Source organism: Brachycentrus maculatus, unplaced genomic scaffold (genome assembly GCF_059751285.1).
Source record: "Brachycentrus maculatus isolate JH-2025_06_01 unplaced genomic scaffold, ASM5975128v1 h1tg000336l, whole genome shotgun sequence".
In the NCBI taxonomy this organism is placed as follows: Eukaryota; Metazoa; Arthropoda; class Insecta; order Trichoptera; family Brachycentridae; genus Brachycentrus; species Brachycentrus maculatus.
In genome coordinates, this window is record NW_028281085.1 from 502,987 (window position 1) to 530,330 (window position 27,344).

The window sequence follows — 27,344 nt, forward strand, 5'->3', positions numbered from 1 at the left end:
AATTTACAAAAATACTTCAATTTCACACTATTTCTGTGAACCTTAGCGGCTCATTATTAAAAATAGGTATCAAATTGTGGTAGAGTGGATTCGAGCCCAGAAACTTTAACTTAAGAGTCTGCGACACTAATCACGGAACCACAACCCGACACAAATTATATTGCTATAATCTTAAATAATATTAATGTTTATACAATTTTCAGCTTTATGTTAGAAAACTTATTTTAATATCGACCAATTAAATGATATTTTGTGCCGAAAAGTTAGTTGCGCCCTTTGTATTCCGAGCCACCCAATTCTAAGAAAACACGAAAATTATTTTGTTCATTAGTTTTGTGTCCATTATTCGGTATAACATCACGCAGGATACCAGCAGACAACAGTATTTTGGTTTGCTTCGATACACGATAAAAATAAAGTATAAAAATTACTTTTCACTATCAACAATTTTTATTATGTAAATACAGTCCAGTAAATATTATAAAATATCTATGTTTAATTTTAGTTTAAAATTTTCAATGATCTTTAATATATTTGTGGGGAAATGACGTGAAATGGTACTTAATATAATTAAATACTTACATGTTAACTGTTGTTTGAGTTACTGTGAAAAAATGGCTAATCTCCGGTAAGTTTATCTCATTTTTTAGGTTATTATTTGAGAAGAAGCGAGTGAATATTGGTGCTGTTTAACGTTGAATTGTTTTAACGGGTTATTAATTAATTAATTGGACGTTTCATTTCGTGAAACGCGTGACTGGGAATCGGGAAGTCCGGCAACAAGCCACAATGTAAACCAATTCGTGCGACTGGAACGGGATGTATACAATTTGATTAACAATCTTTTAATAAAACATGTTAAAATGTTGTCTTTTTCAAAAGTTTAATCAGGCTTATTTTTTTTTTCAAAAAGTAAAAGTAAATAACTTGAAGAGGTCTCAACAACTTAGATCTCCATAACATTTTGAGTGTGTCCAAATACTTGTTCACAAATCTGGATTATCTCCAATTATAGGAGTTATTTTTCATATTATTTATTGATATCTCATCAAAGATGAAGAAGAATATGGAAATCTGGGCAGTTACGGGGCTGACGACCGTCATAGGCTGGTTTAAGTGATAACTTTACACACGTGAAACATTCACCAATTCCACCCATTATTCTTGAAACTAGTCTAACTAATAATATTTTCCAAGTTACACATCAGGTATAAAACTAATAATTTAATTGCATTTTAAAATATTTATTGAAAATTGAGAGATCTTTTATCACATTTTGCCTTAATGTTTCCACCACCATACATACAATCCCCCTTCATTTATTGATGTTTATTTATTTGTGGTTTCTATATACTGGTTGGTATTTATACACACTGGGAAACAGCTGACAATATGATTAATTTTTTTATGGATCTTATAACTGGACTAGTTATTTTATTTATAACATTTTGAGTGTGTCCAAATACTTTTTCACAACATCTGGATTATCTCCTCTTACAATTATTTTTACATTTTTTTGACATGCCAAGACAAATCTTCTTCATGTACATATGTTGAGATGTCAAAAATAATGTAAAAAAGTAACTCGTAATTGGAGATAATGCAGATTTATGAACATGTATTTCGACACGCACATTTTTGTTCATTTACACTGTGATTATTTGTAATTTACATTTTTAAATCGTATTTATAAATGAAGAAGATTTATATTGAGATGGCAAAAAATGTAATCCTAAGTAGAGAAAACTCAGATTTGGAAACAAGTATTTGGACTTCCTTAAAAAAATATTTGATTGATTTTTTATTATTATTTATTTTTTTGTTTTGTTTTTTGTCGAGCTGAAATGTAGAAATAACCTTGACAACAATTACTAATATTAGGGAATCATAAATGATTAGTTTACATTTGTATGTATAATCGCTTTTCTTTTTCAATTGATAATGCTTTGTAATTAACCAGTGCAATGTCCAGTACTTATCGAGAGCTACGACCCCTTTCGCACGTAAACCAAAATGCGAATATGTATCTGATTTTGATAAGCACCTTCTAAAGGCATTTTTGAAGCCATTCAAGGTGTTCTTTTATACGCATCACCATAAACAATCGTAACTAGTAATTATTAATGATTTTTTTACTGAGATCTCAAAAGAGATGATGTTTATTTAAAATAGAGATGGGATTAAGAAAGTATTTATTGAACTTAGGACATGTCTTTGGCCTGTTTTATATATCATTCTACCCATGATTTTTTTTTAAATTTATGGTTCGCAAACAATGGAAAACACATAACATGAAATGAAATAAAGCGCAATTATAATATTTTAAATGTTTTTCATAAATTTGACGAGAACACAACAAACTTACAGAAACAAGTAAAAGCACAGGTTAAATATATGTATGTATAAAGAAAAAATAGGATCGTGGTCGTAAAAAAAGAGTAATAACAATAAAATGTAATCAAATTAAAAATAATAATAATAAGAAGTAAAAATTCAAATTGAAATGAGCTAAGCTACAACACTAAGGTGGAGAATTCAGGACTCTATTTCAATTCGATTTCACCAATCTGGTAATAGACCTCTTATATCCATATATTATTAACTGAATATGCTTTATTTTACAGACTGACGGATTTCTTCTCGTGGTTAAAGGACTTCGTAATATCGTGGTTATTTCGATACAAACCCATCGATGGAATTGAATCTCTGAAGGATTTATCCTCCTTGTCAAGTAAAGAAGCGGCGGAGTTCCTCAATTCTTTTGATACAGTTATCGCAGACTGCGATGGTAATCATGTTTCAATTGATATTTAATTGTTTTGTTGAAATGACATTTTTATCATAAAAATAATCATTGGAACTGCTTACGTCATTTCCGCATACGTAGGAAAGTCGCTATCTATCGTAGAAATCGATCGAATTGCATTAAGACAAATATTTAGTAATTATTAGGCCGCGATCACGATACGAGCGCCAGAGAGGCTCCCATTTCTGTTTAAACTGGTACCTAGGATATTGGTAAAACGTAGCTACGATAGGCGGAAGAGGTAGGTCACCGTATCCAAGTGATACCAATGTTAACCGTTAGAGTACTAAGAATGGATATATCGACTCTGGTATACATTGCCAAAAGCGCAGCCCGTCGATAAACCGACGATGAGGCCAGTGTATTTTGGCGGCCGAGTTTGAAAATTGTATCGCAGCATGCCTGCTTCTAAAGTTCCAATTCGTCAATAATATTAGCAAAGAAACAAATTTCTTTTTTTTTTAGTGAAAAATAGAAATATAGTTTTTGGTAAAACCTATTGTTTTGGTCTCACAATGTCGGATTCATAAAATACGATGAACCGATGCTTAAACATGGCACGAAAATGTTTTGTTCTTCTCAAAATAGTAAAAGTGATAATGCAATTTTGTTTACCAATTTGAGGATGTGCATCAAAAGTGAAAACTTCGAGGATGAGCCAATTTCACACGACTTTGACACATTCAGATAAATATATATTTTTTTAATTTCCCCAAATTCAGCTTATTTTTACTATGTGTATGGATACGTATATGTTTTATAAAATTCTCTTTAGTTAAATAGTTTTCACCAATATCAGAAAGTATTTACTAAAATCAATCAATATTCGGGAAAATATATATGGTTGATTTTGTACACACCTAATTTAAGGGACATTTACTTAAAAAATAGTCTTCAACAATTAAAGCATATTTATTTATTTATTGGAAAACCATAGATCGTGTACAAAAAAAAAACAACATATCATAAAATAAAATAAAAAATAATAAAATTCCAATTACAGGTTTCCACTTAAAAATAATATTTAAAATAAGCTATAGTGTATGACAACATAATAACTAACAACATAACATAAATTTCTAAATCAAATGTACATATGAGAAAAATCTCAGAATTAGAACTGTTAAAAGTGCTCAGTCTTAGCAAAATATGATCGGTAACACCTTGTCGCTCTGCTGCTCTACCGTTTGCCGATTGACGCTTGTATCGTGACCGGTGCCTTTGGAGGCTTAGACTTAGGCTGGAGGCAAAATATATTACAAACATATGACTTATGTATGTAATATGTTTTGAAAAATAAATAAAAAGCAGTCTAAATCTATATTTTCAGGACTCGAACTCCTGTTTACAGTTCGTAAACCACCATCTAGAATACTGTCTTTTCATTTTTACTTTTTGACTGGAAGATAAACGTGTCTTTCAATACAGTCACTATCAGCAATCGTGCGTTTACTATTTTTAATCGCCATAAAACTGTTATCAATACTATATTGTTACTTCACAATATTGTAATAAATTCCCTTTAATTTGTTTACATGGTTCAGAATACAAATAATATATCGTTGGAAGGGACAAGGTAGAAAGTGAATTAAGTCCAGGTGTAATTATTTCATTGCAAAACCGTTATTGTGTAAATTGTTATTGTATCTATTGTACGTAATGTATGTAATCTAATAATTAAAAAAAACAAATAATAATAAAATAAATTTGTATTAACATGTAAGTACAATATTTCGGCCACAGGCCATGCCTAAAGAGCCGTAATATATATATAGTAAAAAAATGTATCAATGAAATATATATATGTATATATATATATTGGGTTGATGCAAAAGTTTTGACCGTTTTTTACATATATTTTTTTTTATTTATTTTTTCTTGTGTATTATTTATTTAATAAATTATATAATTTCCATCAGTTCTTATAACCTTCTCCCATCTTTCTATCAACTTATAAATACCAGTAGTATAAAATTCCGTAGATTTTATTGCGAAAAATGAAGTAAGGGATGTTTTTACCTGCTCTATTGAATAATTTTATTCATCATTTAAATTTTTTTGCAGTGATCGGAATAAATAAAAATCAGAAAGAGCAAGATCTGGAAAATACAGTAGATGCTTGATAACATCCCAATTTAACTCATTTAGCTTGTGTTGGGTCATCATAGCCACATGTGGTCGCGCGTTGTCGTGATGAAACACTGCCCCTTTTCTGTTTACCAATTCTGGTCTATCCTTTTGAAGGACCATGTTCAATTTGGATAATTGCTGACAATATCGTTCTGCTGTACTTGTCTTATCGTGTTCCAAGAGTTCAAAATACACAATACTCTTATTATTCCACCAAACACAAAGTATAACTTTTTTTTATGGATTTCGGCCTTCAAAGTTGTTAATGGGGCTTGTCCAGGTATAGTCCAATGTCTTTTTCTTGTCACGTTGTTGTACACGACCCATTTCTCATCTCCCGTCACCAAACGATGCAAAAAAGGTTCATGTTTTTGTCTCGCACTCAAAGCAACGCACGTTGAAACACGATCCAATAAATTGGCAGCCGACAATTGATGAGGTATCCAAACGTCGTACCGCGAAACCAAACGCTTCAAATGTCTTAATGCGATTGTTTGGTTGACTCCCATCATTGACACAATCTCCCTGATGGTTAGACGTGGATTGGTGTCAATTATGACTTTTAATTCGTCGTCATCAGACTTCAATGGCCGCCCGGTACGTGGTTTATCAATGAGTGAAAAATCTCCAGATCGGAATTTTGCAAACCATCTTCGTACCTGTCGAACTTTGATGACATCTGCTCCATACACTTCACAAATGTTTTTGGTTGCCACACTCGCGGTATTGTCTTTACGGAATTCATAAAGTAAAGAATGACGTAAATGCACTTTATCGAACGACATTTTGAAAAAATACAAGGGGTTATTACTGTACTCTGGCCAGGCCAAAACTGAATAGAAAGTAGAGGGAAAGCATCCTTTATACAATGGAATCATAAAAAAAGAAGGTACTATTCATAATTTATGAAAAAAAAATTGTTTACCTGGGATCATAAAAAACGGTCATTACTTTTGCATCAACCCAATATATATATATATATATATATATATATATATATATATATATATATATATATATATATATATATATATATATATATATATATATATATATATATATATATATATATATATATATATATATATATATATATATATAATATATATATATATATATATATATATATATATATATATATATATATATATATATATATATATATATATTTATATATATATATTTATATATATATATATATATATATATATATATATATATATATATATATATATATATATATATATATATATATATATATATATATATATATATATATATATATATATATATATATATATATATATATATATATGTATATATATATATATATATATGTATATATATATATATATATATATATATATATATATATATATATATATATATATATATATATATATATATATATATATATATATATATATATATATATATATATATATATATATATATATATATATATATATATATATATATATATATGTATTTAAATGTATGAAAACATTGATATCAAGTATGTGGTATAAAAGTACTATTCTTATGAATTCACATTCTCATAAATATAATTTTGCCAGCTTCTCCTTGCGCTAAAGAAAAGCAAAACAAAACGAATATTTAAGTACACATTTTTCTTTTAAAAGGGCTTCTTTTAAAATTTACATTATTTTTAAAATAATTGAACTATACAAAACCAAAAATTAACTAGTAATTAAGTACATGCTTTTCTATTAAAAACACTTCATTTAAATTTAAATTATTGTCAAATAATTTAACCAGGTTCTCTCTGAGCTATAGAAAAGCAAAACTATATAACGAAATCATTCCGCATAAATAGTTTTCTTTTACGTGAATCAAAGTTCATTCGCTCTTTTATGTTTGCTAGTAATAGTAACTTTAAAACAATGTATTCCTAGCTGAAAATATAATAACGTATCAGTATGATAAAGTGGGTAACTTTTAAGAGAATAAATAATATTTAAAAAAAAATAATTTAATAACAAAATAATTATCAAATGTTCAAATAAAAAATTAAATAAAATTGTTTTTTCGCAGATACAAAAGTTTACCTTGGTTAAATTCTTTACCGAATAGTTTATTGAAATTGCCAGTTCACAAAAGAAAACTAGTGAATGGATATGTTAAGAATTTATCCTCTTTGAATTCTTACGAAGCTGCTAATTTTCTTAATTCTTTTGATACAATCATTTCAGATTGCGATGGTAAATAATTCATTTGATTAACATTAATTATTGCAAAATGATATTGTGAAAAAATAACCCCTTAAACTTTTTTTTTCATATTTTTATGTTTTAATAAAACGTTTTAAATAATTGTATTTGGTGAAATATTTATATACCGATACTTATTCTTTGCTATGCATAAGGTAAGACGACAAGGATTTTGGTTATGCAGTCCAAAACCGTAGAAATGACAGGATAGCAACTGTGAAATTACCCTTAAATTATTTTTCATAAGTCTGTTGTGATGTCACATGAAATGACTCGAATTAATATGATTTTAATTTTATACTTAATGTATTTTTCCAGGCGTTTTGTGGAAGAATGGACCTTTTCCTGGCGTTGGGAATACTATATCGAAATTGAAAGCTCTAGGAAAAAATATTTATTTTCTCTCAAACAATGCAACGAAGACATTTCAGTCATATTCACAGCAGTTTCAAGGAATTGGCGTCACTTTGCATCCTGTATGTATCCATTTCCTGATAATTCTTGCGCACGTCCCTTAAAAAATTAATTACAATTAATGGTGCATATTTTAATTTTATATTAAAAGCGATTTTACTAGGATATACTTCATATCGTTTTAATTATGTCGAAATCCTTGTTCATAAATCTAGGTTTCTCCACTTTAAGGAGTTATTTATATTGATATCTTAACATGGATGACGAAAAATATGGAAGTCAGGGTATTTACAGGGCCTACGACCTGTCATAACCTAGTATAAATAATGTCATAGGCTGATAAACTAGAGTGTGAACAATGATTTATGACACGTTCAAAATGTTTTACGACGTGTTCAAAATGTTGTCAATAGAATAATTAGTCAAATTATAAGTTTGATTAAAAACATGTTTTTATGCGTCTCCCAGTATGTAAAATAATTAGAATCTTACGCACATTTTTTAAAAGGATCTCTGTTAAATAAAAAGTTTAATCAACTCAACCATAGATGCTGCCAAAATCTTACATAAAAAGAACGTATCAATTACTGAATTATATTCGGGTTCTTGAAAAGTGTGGTTGTCAACCATGGGTAGAATGGTGAATGTTACACGTGCATAAAGTGATTTCTTAAACCAACCTATGACAGGTCTTAAGCCCTGTAAATATGTACACCCAGATACCATGTTTACTTCATCGTTGTTGATATGTCGATATAAAGATATTTTCATGGCTAATAAAGTGAAAAAGAAAAATTAGACAACAAAAAAATCATACAAGAGGTGTGACTAATAGGAAACTGTTGCTTATTCGATTACCTAATAAGGACTTTTTTATTTACATTATTTTAGAGCTTCAGAGACAGGTCATACATAGGCCATGTAAATACCCCGACTTCTGTATTCTTCAACATCATTTTGTTAATATGTCAAATAATATTATATGAAAGAAATTACTAATTGGGAATATTATATGTATATATGACTTATGTATGTAATATGTTTTGAAAGAATAAATAAATAATATCAGCGATTATTTTTCAGGATTGCATTCTCCACCCCGGCATCACGATAATAGAATATCTCAAGGACATTAACTTTGACAAAAAAGTATTTTGTATTTGCACGTCGAAGTTAGTGGACTTGATGACGGCTAGTGGAATTAAATGCATCACCTCAGTAAGCTTGCATAATTATTATTATTATATTTTTATTTCACTTAAGTTGGTAAATACATACAAGTATTTATAAAAATCTAATGTGCCACTAGACAACACCAGAGTATAATTGATTTTCCCTTAGTTTTGATAAGAAATTGATACAAGAGAAAATGTCAAATATGTGTAATAAATTTTCTTCCCGACTTTACAAAATTGTTTGGATTTTCATAAAAAAAAACATAAATCGAACGGAATTTGCAAAAGAAGGTATCCAGTTGACAAAAACTCATGAAGCAATAGGACTTTAAGATCTATCAGATTTATGTAGTTGTGTCTTATTTAGAAAATATGACAAGACGCATAAGACAAACAAATTAGCTATGTGACAAATTTTGATTGATATAAGATACTGAATCCATTGAATTCTATTGTATTGTTCTATCTTTTGTATTGTTTTTATAGATTAACCTTTTTCATTTCTTATTAACTATATACATCTACTATTATTTCAAAGACATAAACTAAGTATGCTATAAATCCTTGTACATAAAAGGCAAAGAGAATTTTCTAAGGCAAGTAATAAATACATATTTTTGAAATGTGCTACGTATTTCGATGCTTTCAAAATCTTATTGAAAAGCGTATACGGTGTTTGATAATGAATGAATAAGAAACACGTGTCACAATGGATTATTATTTTTAACGTATCAATGGGGAATTCAGTGTATTAGGAAAAAAATAGCTTTATATAGGAACAGAGAATGTTTTTTTTTACAATGTATTTTTGTTGATTCACACTAGGTTTATAATATTGTGTGTTTTTTAGGACAGTCACTGCCCGGAAGACTTAAAATGGTTTCTAAGTAACTCCGCAGATGATGCCGAAATTGGTGCTGTAGTAATTGACTTCGATATAAATATTAACTATTTAAAAATAAGTAAAGCTATTTCTATTTTACAAAGGCGCGATGTCCTTTACATAGTAGGATCTACAGACACCGTGATTCCAGTCGTAAATAGACAAAAATTTATAGGTAATATATTCATGAATAGTTATATTAAATTTAGTATTTAATTTGGTGGTATAACACTCTTCAATAATATTTAGATAAAAATAACAGTAATAAAATAATTCGCTTATATATCAATGATGTATTTCGACAGTAATTATGATATCCGAGATAAACTAGAGATTTAGATATTTTTACATAAAAGATGTTTTACCTCAGTGAAAAATACAGTTGATCCCCGATTTTTTGTAAGAAAAACAAGATTTTGAAGAAAAACATTTAAAAAACACGCAAAGCCTGAAGAAAACATTGATTTTAACATAAAATTATTATAAACACATAATATATCTTATTTTGTTTTAAAATTATTTAAAATAATAAAGTTTACAGTACTGTACCTGTATTACAATTTTCTCTGCTAATCCGAACATTTTCAAATCTGAACTGAAGAGGCCATAATCCCGATTAGTTTAGATTTCAGAAGTTTCACTGTATGAGCGCTTGTGCACTACACGGAATTTTACCGTCCGGCAGTCCGGTTTTTAAAAATAAAAGCGACAACGATAGTTTAGCGTGGTCGAATTTATGCGCACCGTGATCACGCACCGATCCGAAGAAAGACAGCCAAAAGAAAAAGCTAATCCAAGCCAATCATCCGTTTTATCATGCTAACCGGACTGCCGGACGGTAAAACTCCGTGTAGTGCACAAATGCCCTATAATATTACTTTACAGTATCAAAAAAAAAACTTTCAGGACCAGGTCCATTCGTGAAAATTTTAACCGAGCTTTCAGGACGCACGCCTATCGTCATGGGAAAACCTAGTTCTTATTTGAAAGATATCGTGAAAAGAAAGTTTAAAATAACTGATCCCAAAAGGACATTAATCATCGGAGACATGTATGTATTTTATTTTTATAAATTTGCATTATTTAAACCTTCAATCTAATATATCCTTAACCTACTCATATTTTGTCACGATTGGATAATGAAGTAAACGTTTACAATATTTTGAGTGTTTCAAAATACTTGTTCACAAATCTAGCTGTCCAATAAGGAGTTATTTTTTGGTATCATAACATAGATGAAAAAGAACATGGATTTCTGGGAATTTACGGAGATAACTACCGTCATAGGCTGGTTTTAGTGATCACTTTTCACATTCTTCTTCATCTATATCGAGATGTCAAAAAATAATATGAAGTAATCGTTTATACTACATGTTTGTACATTAATAATTATTTTATTTAACAGTTACCCTTTTATTTAGATCCATGCAAGATTCTAACCCTATCTTTTTTACACACTGGGAAATGTTTAAAAACATGAGTTTCAATTTTTACGCAGCTTATATAATTTGACCAGATTATTTTATTCACAATTTTCATTTAATTTTATATTTTCTTTCATATTTTCTTTCACATTTTCTTTTACCTATACTGTATTTTAGGATCGAGAATGACATAGCATTTGGTCACCTGTGTGGTTTTCAAAAACTCCTGGTGTTATCTGGCGGTACCAGTCTTCAGCAAGCTGAGGCGGCTAAGGATATCGCGCACCGTCCCGACTTCATCATCGAATCCTTGGAGCTCATGACGAGTCTTATAGACAAAGCTGAATCGAGATAAAATTAATTATTAGGTGCTTGCATTTGAAACTGCCTTTTTTTTGCAAATTTAACAGTATTTTTCCATGCCTTTTTCTTTAAGTGTAAAGCAAAAAGCAAAATCTCCCGCGAACGATCTTTTTTTGGTGCAAAACTTAAATTTTCATAGAATAAAATAACAACTATATAGTTTTTTCTAGGTGAATTTTATTTGACCAGCAAGCAACGTTATTAACATCATTAGACTGGTGATGTCGGTTGTCAGATGTCGGTTACGACGAAACACGGTTGCTGGTGAAAAACAATTTATGTGGAAAAAAACTACATAGTTGTTATTTTATTATATAATATGCAGTTGCACCAAAAAATGTCAGTATGAAACATAAATCTAATTTTGAAGATATTTTCTTGCTTGAGGCATTGAAGTTGCAAAAGGACGACTTATGCATTTTACAGCTGACATACATAAAAGAGCATTAGCAATGCGTTGCCAACTTAAAGTACGTGCACACGCAAAAGCTAGTGCCATCTATCGGCAAACAGTATTTTCATATGCATACACTTATTATTTAAAATTTATATGCACGTTATAATTTTGCTTTGGACGACATTAAAATCGCATTAATTTATAATGTAGTTCTGTGGTGGCGAGACGGACATTGGATCTGAGGTCCAGAGGTCAATACAATAAACCCCTCTGTAACGTTATGGTAGATACCGCGTTTATCCATGGGAAAATTGTAAAGGGTTAGTGTTTTTAAATTGTATTTTAATTTTAAAAGACTCATTTCAGTCTTTTCCGATGGTTAAAATATTAAAATACGATTTTAAAAATTAACCACTTATAACATTCCCTCTTATAATGCGGTACCTATCTCGTTATAGGGGGTTTTACTGTACATGATTCTGGCAACATTATGACTATTTTTTTAACCGAAATACTTGTTTTCAGATACTTGATATAAAAATGTATCAGATAAGCCATGGCGTAGTTGGTAAGACGTTGATTACAAAACTGCGTCAGAGGTTCAAAATAATATATCTGAAAAAAAATCATATTCAATTGGTCTGGGTATTAGTTATGTATTGTTTTTCTTCTATATTCTTTTGTCACCCTTTTTTCAAAATATGTGTTTTAAATCAGATCATAGCATTAGTACTTAGTAAAAGCATTTAATATATATGTATATATATATATATATATATATATATATATATATATATATATATATATATATATATATATATATATATATATATATATATATATATATATATATATATATATATATATATATATATATATATATATATATATATATATATATATATATATATATATATATATATATATATATATATATATATATATATATATATATATATATATATATATATATATATATATATATATTATATATATATATATATATATATATATATATATATATATATATATATATATATATATATATATAAATATATATACAGGGCTTTTATTATGAAATATGATATTGCAATGAAAAATTCAAACAAACTCTAACATAACATATGTAAATTTCTAGTAATTTTGTATTTCTTGACGGCTTAGAAATTTGACTTCGTAAATATTAAGATACAAAAGATCTATAATAATCTCTTATTTCTAACCTAAATTTTTAATTGGTATGTAACTTTTTGTGTTCGAGTTTAGGTAGTATAAACTTAATTTTAAGGTTGAATTACTAAATTTTATATAACGAACTCTTTGCTAATATATATGTTTATTTTTTTGCTAATCGATATTACGTTTTATTTATCTTGTCTCTGTAAACAAATAATAAAAAAAAATTAATTTAACAGCTATTATTAATAAATTAAGGAAACCAGCGTTTACTTATTTTTCCCCTTAATTTAAACCTCATGGTGTGTTGAGTGTACCGCATTTTTTTATTAGTTCATTAATACTAAAAATACTTAATATTTAATAATAATACTTAATACTAATATTTTTATTAGTTCACCAATAATAATAATGTAAATTTATAGGTGTCTCTATTTGACATCTATCGTCCCTCTTTATATAAAAGAAGATGGAAGTCTTTATCTTTGTTGAGATGTGATAATGTAAAAATAATTCCCAAACGTGGAGAAACCTAGATTTGTGAATAAAGATTTGGACATCAAACTCGAAATTTTCATTCGGCCAAATGTCTGGCTAAGTTAATAATTTATTAGTTTTAAGCAAGGTGGTCCAACCGGTCTATCGCAAATATATAAAAGATCGTTCAATCAAGAGAATTAAGCTCCTAGCTTAAAAAACATTTTGGACCCCAAAAATAAAAAATAAAAAACATAAAATACATTAATAGTTCTTGCATCTTTACCAAATTTCATAATTTTATAAATTCTGCTTTAAGCGGAATAAACAACGATAAATGCATTTAAAAAAAACTGTACCGAAATGCATTTATTGTATTTTATTGGATGATCTTGTATGGGGGTGCCTCTACATAAAAACAAAGTTGGCCTAGATGTATATTTTACCTACGCTGTCCCCATAAAGTCAGTTAAGATAATCTCAACCGATAAACTATTTACATAACCGTTTACAACTTTTTTCGAATTCAAATGTGAACCATTTTATCTCCCCAATAAGCTTCTCATATCTTATTTATCTCTGGAATTGAGTAAATTTGTATAGATAAGATAGGAATCATAATTTTGTACATTTTTAATAGAAACACGTTCGGTTTACCTCATATTACTTGTAAACAAAACAGAGTTCTTGATTTATTTTACAAATCAAGGGTTAATTTTGTGGCATATTAGTTTTATTTTTACTTCTTTAAATGTATATCTTTTCTGTGCCATGCTGTTTCAGCATTTATATCGATAATGTACCATCTTGAAGGTAAGGAGTGAAATTGTTACTTTTAATAAATGCATATTTCTTAATTATATATCTTATCACTCTACGTAATGAAGAGGTTTATAAGCAGGTCATAATAAATCTATTTAATTTAGATTGTACAGTAATTTAAAACATACGTTTATTTACGACCTGGTCTTGTAACATCATTTGTATACATTTTTCGCTGTTAACAATATTTTTTTATGATTGTTCTTTTTCTTTTTACATATAACTATGAAATTATAAAGAAAGTATGACAAGCAGGAACATTTTTTTTTCAAATATAAATATTTGGTTATATTTTATTTAAACATATACCTCATCTCAAAGCTGCATAGATTACGCAAAGGAATCAAAATAGTAATCATAAATAATGTTACATGGAAAAAAAGGTACCTTTTCTAGATTTTTATAGTATTTTTTCTTAATTTCTAGATAAGATAAATACTTCATTCTTTCTTAATCTTATTGAAAGTGTTAATCGAAATTTTATAATACATTATGTGTATTAATGATTTTTTTGAAGTTTCAGGGTAAATATAATTATTTAAATAATAATGAAGACTGAAAATGACAATAATTCTTGGTCCGACGATTTCGTCTTGGTATTTGAGACCTTTCATAGTACAAGACTTCAAAACCAGTATAGAGAGATATTTGAACAAAATTTAATAGAAGAAGGATTAGAATTAACCAAAGACGATGATGGAAAGCTTTGTTTTGTCAAAATACATGCAACACAGGAAGTACTATGCCGGTACGCTGAAATCATGAAAATACGACTTCCAATGAAAAACGTAAGACCAAATTTACGATAATATCGTCGTTCTATGTTCCCAAATGTTTAATAAAATAATCAATAAAATAAATTATGATTTTCATCTTAATTTCTACTGAAAAATGCGTAGGGTAAACAAGGAGTTGTTGGCGCCCTTTACTTATTAGCCATACTGATCATGTATGTTATTATTATCTATAAAACATTTTTAAATTTGAGGTAGCCAATTTTTAATCAAAGATAATATTATGAATGGTGTCAACAATGATTTTATCTGAACGTTTAGACGTTTACACACACATACTGGTTTTACGACGAATTTTATTTTATTTTTTTTGTCAGTCATTTTTTTAAATAATTGAATTCCTTACAATTTTTCAATTTCGTTTTTTTTAATTAAACCAAAACACCTTGTTTGGTGAGCGTATATTATGTCTCTACATCTAATATTAGGAGTGTATTTTACGATAGATAGGTGTGACTTTCCATCCTCTCTATTTACTCCAACAGAGAAGTGACGATAACTATGTTGATAATAGTGATACAAACTTTTAATTTAAATAAAAAGCACACAATTTGTTTTTCAAATATCTGCAATATTGCTTAATTTCAAACGAAATAATTAATTTTAAGCCTTTAAAAGGTAATTTAAAAATATTTATTTCAGGGGCTGATAACCTTGTTTATCCGAAGTACACATCTATCCAAATCTATTTCAGATTCCTGGTCAAGAGGAGATTTTAGAAAATCATTACTTTATGGACACTGTAATGGAAAATATTAACGTAATGCTGAGATTCATTAATATAGATCCCGAATACTTTCCTAAACGTAAATATGAATTAACTGCGGAATTCGACAGGAGTAAGCATTACTTGTAAGGAATTAATTCAAAATGTTTTCATGTTTAACTATTCACATCTATATAGATAAAAAGGATCATTTTCGTGGCCAAATGGTGTGAAACAAATATAACAATAAATATTTTTTACAAAATAAGTTACAGCTGAGATCTCTTTCGGCCGCGCTGAGAGCTAGACGTCTCTCAACGCTCAATTTTTTAAGAATGTTTATTGAAATTTGACTTTAAAAAAATGTATTAAAATATTTTTATATATTTTTTAACTCCTTACCTTTCTATAACTGATTTCTTTTCAAAACCATATCTTTTCATTTTTAATTCAAAGAAAATCTTAATTTTTTATTACAAAAATAAACAAAAAAACAAAAAATTAAATTACGTCAAAGGTTACCTGGGTTTAAAGAAATTTAAATTGCAGGATATTGATAATCCCGCCTTAAGGCCTAATATAAATCAGTATAATCAGTGAAATCAACATACAGGTAACATTTTACGTGATTTTTTGTTTTGTTGCATAAAACACCTTTTCGTATTGAACAAATAAGTTTTTCTTCGAAATAAATATATGGTTTTGAATGAAAAAGGGTTACTGAAAGTTAAGAAATATTATTTTTTTATTTTTAATACATATTTTTTTAAATGTGCGCGGAAACACGTGTGACAGCCAGTCGTTCACTAACGTTGCATATTTGAGAGTACAACTTTAAAGATAATTTTGAATCTTTTTAATTTCAGATTTGATGTAGATAATCCATCATTTTTTCCCGAGGCTGTAAGGATCAGCGTCGTAGCATTCATATTAGAAAGGGTTAGTTACAACACAGATCCTTTGGCAGTATTTGATTTTGGTATAGACCGTCTACTCGGAAATGGAACCTACAAGGCCGCTTATCCTTTACATGACGTATGTAAAAAATACTTCAAAAATGATATTATATTTTTACAAGTAAAATATTGCATTTTTTTCTTTTTCAATTCTTGCAGGGAAGCTATTTGAAGCCTGAAACAAAAAGGTCTTTGCTCATATCGAAATGGGCAAATATGAAGAATTGGATCCACTACCAACCGATAGATAGTATTAAAGACTATTTTGGTATTAAATTTGCTCTCTATTTTGCTTGGTTTGGGTTCTACACCCACATGTTGATTCCGGCATCTTTATTTGGAATAATTTGCTTCGTATTTGGGGCCACTTCTCTCCATAAAAATTCCTACAGGTATGAAAATATATACATAATTGGTGTTATACAGGTGGCGCAAAACTAATCACCCTATCGGAAGATGTTATAATTTTTGCAAATGGCATCCTACGTCAATCATATTTGATATTTGTAAATAAGACAGCTGCAGTATAGACTCAATAGTACTAAAATGACGTAACCGAATTTACAGGTATTATTTGCTAATACATGTACTCGTATCATAGATGTCACTGATATTTTTACAACCGTGGGTAGTTTGCGACTAACTTTGATAATCGATATTTTAATAAGAAAAAACTTATATTCAATCAAAGACTATTTTTTAGATGTTAATTACCTAAGTTTGTGTAGATTTAAAATTTTGCTTAGATTGTTTATTGAAGAGACAGATTTAAGCTCCTTTTTCTTGTAGACGTATCACTCATGTAGTACATGCTTGCTAACTTTTTACTTTTTACTTTTTCATCTTTTTTATGTTTTTAAGTTTTTAATTTTATTTAATTTTTTTTTTTCTTATAGTCAAGTATTTTTTGTATTTTATATTAACACTATTATTCTAGTTCTACTTATAATACCTATACCCTTATACCCTTTACTATGACCTAAATTATATTGTATACCCACACACAGGCCATGCCTTTGTGGGATCTTATTTTGTATTTATATTTTATTCATATTTTTTTTTGTATTTGAATTTAAAATAAAGAAAAAAAATCATGCATTGGCAACGTGTGCAGATGTTCAATAAGATGTTGCAAAATAAAAAATGCTTTTTAGCTAGAAGAAACAAAAATTCACTTAATGATCTGTAAACCTTGTACAAAATAAGTAAGGTAAATGATAAATGCAACTCTCATCTTTAAAAAAACGTACACTTTTTATGCTATTATTAGTTTGGCCTCACGCGTGCCGCTCAAAGATGAGTAGTCGATCTGAGTGAGAGTTGACACCAAAGAGAGAGTAGTATGATTACAAGTTACCACTGTTATCTACAGACACCATTGGGCAGCTGAATAGACACTCGACAACTAAGCTGACATTGTGGGTTTTATTCCCGCTGCTTGGAAAAAGAATAATGAATTCGATATATATTTACTTTAAATTGTACAGAGTGTTTGTGATGTATTTTACATCATTCTTTCCTACCATTATTATCCTACCTTCAGACAAGCCTTTCAAAATAGCTTCACGAGTAATTCCTTTAAAAAATGTTTTCGTTTCATGAGGTTTTAGGTAGCGATCATCGGACTGAATAAAATGAAAAATATTTCACGTTTAAATAAATGGGATTTCTGACTATAACTATTAATTAAAAATATTATAAAATAAATAATACATCTGTATTTAAATTTCAGCAATGATATATGCGACACGAGCCTGAACATAACAATGTGCCCTCGATGTAATGTCCTTTGCGACTATTGGAATCTCCACGATTCCTGTGTCCAAGCTAAACTCACATACCTTTTTGATAACAACTACACTGTAACATTCGCTGTCTTCATGTCACTCTGGGGTAAATATATTATTCAATATTCGAAATATTTATAACATTTTAATTTAAAAAATAATACTAATACATAAATGAAAATATTTTTTATTTTATTTAAACTTCATGTACAGAAAATAAATAAGTACATTGGCGGGCTTATTGCTAAAAAGCAATATCTTCCAACCAACCAAAAACAGACTAGTGATATTGATCATAACGTATCAATACCATATATAGCTGTTTTCAATCAGATGGTAGATAGAATTAGAAGATTAAAAAAAAACATAAAATACAAATTGTCATATAAAAAACAAAAATATTGATGTAATAAAATAAAAATTACTCTTCCATCATTAAGTAGGGAAAAATTATTTAATTTTCCTGTATCTGTATAGTTTTGTTTTTATTTATTTTTTGTATAAATCAGGAGAGATATTTTATGATGCTTGTATTCGTGGTAGAATTCTTGACCTTTATTTTACGATTACTTTTTACATAACGAAAAATCAGCAAAAATAATGCAAAAGTAACAATAATAATAAAAAAACGATGCAAAGATTCAAAGAAAAAACTGGGTCATTTTTCGAAGAATTTCCAATTAATTCTAATAAAAAGCGTCAAGTTGTAACCGACGAGATCAGTTCGGTTATTTATTTAGTAACGCAAACAAATCAAAATACGTTGGCGCGATACAATACATGCACCGTTCTAAAGCATTAACTGGTTAAACATAACGATGAATACTGCGTTCGCTTTGTACATATTTTCTTTTTTTTTCAGGATCTCTTTACCTGGAGATGTGGAAGCGTTATTCAGCAGAGATAGGTCATAAATGGGGGCTCACGGGCTTCGATCTAGAGGCCGAACACCCGCGCCCAAAGTACCTGGCTAAGTTGAAAGATTCTAAAAAGCAAAAACTAAATGTGGTCACCCAGCGACTTGAACCCTCCGTATCCTTCTGGCGAGTCAGGATACCTTTTATGATACTCAGCTACACGGTTGTCTTATTTTTGGTAATTATATATTATTTTCAGTAAGGTTTACCGTATTTTTGGACTAAAATAAGCACCTTAATTTTAAATCAAATAAAAAACATTCAACTATTTTTATTTTAATATTGCGAAGCCAGATTTAAAATAGATTTAAGTTCGTAAAACAGAATTATCCTTTGAAATCTCTGAACATCATTATCCGAACATTCTTCTTCTTCCTCTTTTAAAGAGACAATTCGATTTAATTATGTTTTATTTTAAAAAAAACGTCAATCATATCATAGCATATAGTAATAATCAAATAATAAAAATGTAAATAATTGTATTTTCTGTTCATTTAAGACGAACCTGATGTTTCATTCCCTTTCCTAAGGCCACATATTTATATTTACACTGTTATGTTACGAGTTTCCTCGTACCTGTACAAATATGGAAAGGAATAAAGGACAAGATCACTCGTTGAACAAGTAAACAACCTACGAGATATCTCGTAGTTGGCATCGAACGTCTTAAAAAAGCATTATTTCATAATCTGATGTCGATTTTTTGCGAACGTTTTTTCGGAATGGAATTTAATCTAGCATGTAATATTCGATGATAACTGAAAGTTATCTCAACGTTATTAATAACTATCAGATAACCGTTTTTAATTATTAATAGTTTTTATCTAATAAATCTTCTTCTCTTTTTTGTCAGTTGTCTCTCCACTGCTGGATATAGGCCTTTTCTATTTTTTTCCAGACTTCTCTCGTTGAGCCATTTTTGATCCACTTACTACCCGCGACGGGGACTATGTCACTCTGTCCCATCTTTTCTGGGGCCTGCCTATTCCTCCTATGTCTCATGGTTTCCACCGCAATAACTTTTATTTAATAGTTATTATCAACTTTTAGATAAAAGTTATTAAAATAATCATCATTTAGTTATAGTTTAGCAGCTTTTACTGGTGTACCTCTATCACTTAACATACATTATCGAACAGATTAATTGAAACAAACCTTTTTTTCTTATTTTCAACACCCTCTAAAAAAATGTTTTGGGGAATTTCCTCGTATTATAGACCAGGGCTGCTTTTTTCAGTGACTGAGATGATGAATAGCGAGAAGTATCACCCAATTCTACTAGGAAAAGATACTACAAGAGATATAAAAAAAAAGGTCAAATGGTAATGGAATATTTCAGCAGAATTTAACCCCCTGCTAAAAATAAAAAGAAAACGATGAAATTTTTCACACAAAAACAATGAACTGATCAAAAATTTACCAGACATAAACCTTATTGAAAATATATCGGCAATCTGTAGAATCGGCTCTCCAAAATTGATTACAGTTATGGTTTCGAGACGAAAAAATGACATTCACGTGCCAAAACCTTATATAATAGATGCCAAGAAGAGTAAAATTTTTGATGGAACTCAAATGAGATAGTATTAATTAATTTGTGATATAACTAAAAAACAAAAGATTTTATAAAACTTTTTACGAAAGTACAACAAAAAAAGTTTTGTTTCAATTAATCTGTTCGATACTGTACACACCTATTCCATTTCAATAGTTTTCAAGTATTATATTGTATTTTGAATTTTTATTTAATTTCAGGTAGCTCTGGCATTTGCCGCAGTTTTCGGTGTAATCCTTTACAGAATGTCCTTAGCGAGATCTCAATTCATATTTGGCTCAAAAGAGAATGCAGTTTATAAGGATGTTATAATACCAGCGAGTGCAGCAGCACTGAATTTAATATTGATTACAATCCTCAACCATGTCTATGGAAGGGTGGCGTATCACTTGACGGAGCTGGAATTGTTGAGAACGCAAACAGAAGTCGACGACAGTTTGACTTTGAAAATCTTTCTTTTTCAATTTGTGAATTATTATTCTTCGATATTTTATATAGCTTTTTTCAAAGGAAAATTTATAGGACACCCTTCGAGTTATAATAAAATATTTGGAATTCGCCAAGAAGAGGTAACTCAATTTAAAGATTTTCTGACAAAAATCACACGTCGCAAAACCTGTTATTTGACCTCTTTGTGTGTACCGTCCCAACCGTGTGGTCTTAAACACTAGTTCAGATAGCATGTGGCTCCACGTTTGGTGTGAAGTGATTACATCAAATTGACAATTTTTATTGATTATGTACGTGGCATAAGTTGAAATTTTGAGATTCAACATAAAATTCCCATGAAAAAACATACCCTACAGGGTATAACCTTTTCATTAATATTTTACTACTCTAAAATCTTATGTATTTCATATTATTTTTTGACATCTCATCAAAGATGAAGAAGAATATGGAAGTCTGTGCATTTACGGGGCTGACGACCGTCATAGGCTGGTTTAAGTGATCACTTTACACACGTGTAACATTCGCCAATTCTACCCATTTTTGACAACCACACTACTCAAATTCTATATATATGAACCAATTTAGAAACCTTGTTCTTGAATCACTAGAACTTTACTAGAGACACCTATTGGTGAGATGTAAAGAAGCTTTTTAGTAAGCAGAAATTCTTATATAAGTATGTGAGGTCCGAATCCTGGATTACAATCACACACATGAGAAACGCCAGAAAATGCCATTTTCATTTTTATTATTTTCTTATGTATTTTATCAAATAGCGCTGTATATTTTTTACACCCAATTAAGGAAGTGACGTTTTATTCTTTATCTCCTTTCTTAATCACATACTTCTACTGACTTTTATTAGCACCTAATGGCGCAAAGGGCACTGCATCAAATTGATGAGATGTTAATTTGAACTTGTTATATTGATATATCTTTCATAGGGTAAATAATCTAGTAACTGAGAAAAACTAGCGTCCGATAGAATAAACAGTAAAAAAGTTAATGTAATCTTTAATATATCGTAGTCGTACAGGAAAAAGTGACCAACTAACAAAACGTAAAATGTTCAGAAAGGCCATTTAAGCCACTTTTGCTTGGCAAAATAATAAACATCAATGCAGTTAGTCATTTTTAACAAGTCAATATATAATATTAAACTTCCATATTTAAAATCCTTTGGGATTTTGTTCAGGGCAATATTAAGCTAGTAAGATGTCAAATAGTCAATGATCACGTTTTTTGTAAAAAATGCACTTGGTCACTTTCTCCTGTACGACTACGATATGAGGGCAAGATGATCGATCAGTCGTGCGCTCCGAGATAACTGAACTTGTTTTTTAAACTACATATATATTTTCTCGTTTTTGTTTTTGTACATTGTAAAAATACTCAAAGAAGAAATATTTTTTGTCGACATATTTTGTAAAATTATTTAAATTCTATTATTATTTTTCAGTGCAGTCCAGGGGGATGTTTTCATGAAATTTTTATTCAATTGGTTATTACGATGATTGGAAGAAAGATCCTTTCATATTTTATTTATTTTTTAAAAAACGTTTTCAAAACTGGGGTGCAAGTTTATAAATCATTCAAGGTTTGTAAATATAATACCTTTTTACGTACGATATATGCACATGGTACAGGTCTTTCACTATGTATATATATATATATATATATATATATATATATATATATATATATATATATATATATATATATATATATATATATATATATATATATATATATATATTTATATATATATATATATATATATATATATATGTATATATATATATATATATATATATATATATATATATATATATATATATATATATATATATATATATATATATATATATATATATATATATATATATATATATATATATTAAAGTAGTTCTCGTGATCCTAACAAGTATTGAAAATCTTGTCTGAAAACTTCAGTACACATCGCGCGCATAAACTATGACAGCGCGCCAGGCAGGCTTGCCAACGCCTTGCTAGTCTTAAGAATAAAATATGTGGGCAGGTATTCACACTGATGGTGTATGTGATAAAAAAAATCCATTTTTTATATTATATTCAATAAAACGTCCAATTTGTTTTGTAAGCCTTCCAATTTAAAACTGTATACAATAACCTGTAATAAAACCTTATTTGTAGCATCAACACATGCAATACTTAAAATTGCTCATGGCGGACAGCGTGCTTCTAGACAGATGCTGTCACTTAGCAGTTTCAATGTTTTTAATTGCATTGCCGTTTCAATGATTCTTAATGTTATCATAGCTTCACAAGCAAAACAAACATGTTGAAAAATATTGTTTTTTTTTCTTTTCTATTCAACCAGACTCCCACAACAACACGTTGCTGGGTATAGCTAGTTGAAATTTATTTTTATTGTTATTATATACATATATATATATATATATATATATATATATATATATATATATATATATATATATATATATATATATATATATATATATATATATATATATATATATATATATATATATATATATATATATATATATATATATATTTTTTTTTATTGTTATTAAAAATATATTTTTATTTTATTATGTTTCAGTCCAACAATAATCTCACGTTAGAAGAGAAACAACAGTGGGTTGAAGATTATGAACTCTTACCATGGCCGGTGAGGGGTTTATTTGATGAATATCTTGAAATAGGTACAAAAAACACAAGTATTGTCCAACAAATATGTTATGTATCTTATTAAAACACATGTATTGTCGACCAAATGTGTTATATAACTTATTAAAACACAAGTATTGTTCAACAAATATGTTATATATATTATTAAAACACAAGTATTTTCCAACTGAGTGATGAGTGAAGAAAGAACAGTAAAACAAAACTTATGATTCGAATGTATTTGGAAATAGAGGCAGAAGAAGATTTGGTATGATTAAGTATTTCAAATACTTGAAAGTAGTCAGGAATAATCGAAAAGTATGTAGAGTTGGAAGGTAAGTGTGAGAAAATGGATTAATGTGGAAGTGGCGAAGATTGTTATCAGACAGATTGGTTTAGTACTCTGCCTACTGAGATGGTTAGTTTTTTGATGCTTAATAAAATTCATGGTATATTTAAAGTATTCAAAACTAATGAAAATGAATATTCCGTTTTAGTTTTGCAGTATGGATTTGTGACGATTTTTGTTGCCGCTTTTCCGTTGGCGCCATTTTTCGCGTTGTTAGTGAATATTTTAGAGCTGAGACGAGACGCCAAGAAATTTTTGAAACAGCACAGAAGGCCGATTCCTCAACGAAGTAAAAGCATCGGCGTCTGGTATAATATCATGGATGTCTTGGGAAGATTTTCAGTCATTGTCAATGTGAGATACTCTTAAAACTATAATCCCATCAAAATTATGATTATATGATTTTTAAATGACATTACAGTTAAACCTCAATTTAACGTTTTTTTTTACCTAAATGGAGGTAACGTCTTAATTGGGGATATTTAAAAACATTTTAAGTCTAATTTTTTTGTAAAATGAATTTTAAAAAAATCGCGAATAATGTTTAAAAAAAAACATTACAGATTGAGTCAAAAATCGAATGACATAATATGTCATATCAGATATATTATATCTTTGACGTAAATATACCGGGACTGAAATTATTACCCCCAATTGGCGGAAAAATGTTGAAACCGGGGATGTCAAATCCGGGTTTCACTGTATTCAGACGAGATGAATAAATATGAGTGTATTTTTCTAGGCTTTCATCATAGCATTTACATCGAACTTTATTCCTCGGCTTGTATATACGATGGTTGTCAGTCAAGATCATACAGATAAAGGATTTTTGAACCATTCCTTGGCGTATTTCGACACGAATCATTTTGAAAACGGACCTCCCCTAAATTCAACGTTTGGAGACATAGCGGTGAGAGATCATGAATTAATATTTAAATATATTTATAATATTTAGGTTAGTCCCTCTCCAAGAAAAAGAGCTGAGTCTCTTTTTGGAGAGGCACGTCGTAATTAGTATAAGACATTTTGCAAGTAAACAGAAATGTTATTTTAAATGAAACGCTGTTTAATCATGTAAATTGAAAAAAAAACAGGTATGAAAACAATACAAAGAAAAAAAACTATTTTTTCATTCATAAGTATAAACAATCCCTCTCTAAGTGTAAATCCCTCTCTAAGTATAAGAGCTAAGTTTCTTTTTTGGAGAGGCACAATGTAACTAGCATAAGATATATTAAAAGTAGAAATGTCCAGCAAATGAACTGTAATATTTTTTTGTAATGATATCAAATAAAAAAAAATGTATCATATAATTTAACAGCAATTAATTTTGTTACAAAATTAAAATAAGAAAAATAATTTATATTATCCTGTAATAATAAAAAATGCACTTTTATAATTTCCATTGATAAAATCTGTTATCAAGCCGTAAAATGTGTGATCGGTTATTTTTCTTTTCAGGTATGTCGATATCGAGATTACAGAAATCCTCCGTGGGAAATCGAAGGAAAAAGATATGAGCATTCCCATATTTATTGGCACGTATTAGTTGCCAGATTAGCATTTGTCGTCGTTTTTCAGGTCGGTATATTATTACCCTAAGAGCGCTTGTGCACTACACGGAATTTTACTTGGCTTGTGCTGGGGATCGGTGCGCTTGATCGATGCATTATCACGGTGCGCATGAATTCGATCACTCTAAACTGTCGTAGTCGCTTTCATTTTTCAAAACCGGACTGCCGTCGGTAAAATTCCGTGTAGTGCACAAGCGGTTTAAGGACGTTTGTGCACTACCCAGAATTTTACCGTCCGGAACTTCAGTTAGCGCGATAAAACGACGATTGGCTTGTGCTTTTGCCCATCTTTCTTCAGATCGGTGCGTGATCACGGTGCGCGTGAATTTGATCACGCTTAACTGTCGTAGTCGTTATTATTTGAAAAATACGGACTGCCGGACGGTAAAATTCTATGTAGTGCACAAGCGCCCTAACTGTCCATCCTCGTTTTCATCAAACTGAAGCTTTATTAAAATGTAATGTTGATTTTTTTGTACAATCATACTGTGATCAATTGTATTTTTTTTTCATTTATACTAATGTACAAATAAGCAATATCTAGTCTTGAATTTCGAACGGCTGTATGAGGTGACGTGTGCCAGTATTACTTATTTGTTATTGGTTGGTTAGCAGATATTGCTTCTTAGTAATAAGCCCGCTAACGTACCTATATTCTGTTAAATAAATGAATAAATATTATACATTTATTTATTGATTTGGCGTTTAATTTGTAGAACTCCATTTTAATTTATGTATTGATTTTAGTAGACTCAGTGAGTAGACTCAAAAAATCTGTGTTTGATTTAAAATGAATACATAAATATTATACAATTAATCCAGTTTTTAATATATATGTTTATTTATTTCTTTTTAGAACGTGGTGAATATTGTTCGAATAGTAGTCAGATGGGCAATACCGGACATGCCTCGCAAACTGAATGACCAAATAAAGAGAGAGGCTTACCTCACTACGGAAATCATCATGAAATACGAAGCTACACTTTCAAAAGCAAGAAGATAAATCGATTCATATCTACATTTTTTTGGAGATTAAATTTACTTTACTAATCCAATTTTTTCATTAACAAGATACCCCTCACGCCACTTTTGAAAAAACAACTCAAAACTTGACTCATCTTATATGTATGTAAATATCTTTTTGATGCATTATCACAAAGAAGTATATTTTACTAATATTATTTCTTTTACCACAAATTCTTCTCGTCGAATGACGTATATTTACTAGGGTAGACCCAATCTATATCAAAATTTGATACCTATTTAAATAATGAATCGCTTAGGC

General features: G+C 29.0%; 2 protein-coding genes across 2 annotated transcripts in view; both read left to right on the plus strand.

Moving 5' to 3' along the window:
* The first annotated feature begins 326 nt into the window (after positions 1–326).
* The window catches only part of LOC148303978 (uncharacterized), a 35,335-nt gene continuing 8,317 nt past the window's right edge, over positions 327–27,344 (plus strand). The window contains exons 1-7 of the mRNA XM_088269036.1: positions 327–628; positions 2,625–2,788; positions 7,486–7,643; positions 8,665–8,799; positions 9,607–9,814; positions 10,546–10,690; positions 11,241–11,415. Of these exons, the coding sequence (XP_088125162.1) occupies positions 555–628; positions 2,625–2,788; positions 7,486–7,643; positions 8,665–8,799; positions 9,607–9,814; positions 10,546–10,690; positions 11,241–11,415 (1,059 nt within the window). The 5' untranslated portion in view covers positions 327–554. The remainder of the gene's footprint in view (positions 629–2,624; positions 2,789–7,485; positions 7,644–8,664; positions 8,800–9,606; positions 9,815–10,545; positions 10,691–11,240; positions 11,416–27,344) is intronic.
* LOC148303979 (anoctamin-1-like) lies at positions 14,815–27,109 on the plus strand. Its single transcript, XM_088269047.1, has 13 exons — positions 14,815–15,086; positions 15,787–15,944; positions 16,665–16,833; positions 16,914–17,146; positions 18,487–18,647; positions 19,404–19,636; positions 21,214–21,582; positions 22,923–23,060; positions 24,069–24,171; positions 24,634–24,839; positions 25,228–25,395; positions 25,947–26,066; positions 26,916–27,109. Exons 1-13 carry the CDS (start codon positions 14,847–14,849, stop codon positions 27,060–27,062), a joined length of 2,445 nt encoding a protein of 814 aa, XP_088125173.1. The 5' UTR covers positions 14,815–14,846; the 3' UTR covers positions 27,063–27,109.

Excerpts from the sequence above, each read along its gene's own strand:
- LOC148303979 (XM_088269047.1), top strand. The coding sequence starts at position 14,847 with ATGAAGACTGAAAATGACAATAATTCTTGGTCCGACGATTTCGTCTTG. Across the intron at positions 16,834-16,913 it reads CCGCTTATCCTTTACATGAC|GGAAGCTATTTGAAGCCTGA; the intron begins GTATGTAAAAAA and ends CAATTCTTGCAG. Across the intron at positions 21,583-22,922 it reads TTGGAATTCGCCAAGAAGAG|TGCAGTCCAGGGGGATGTTT; the intron begins GTAACTCAATTT and ends ATTATTTTTCAG.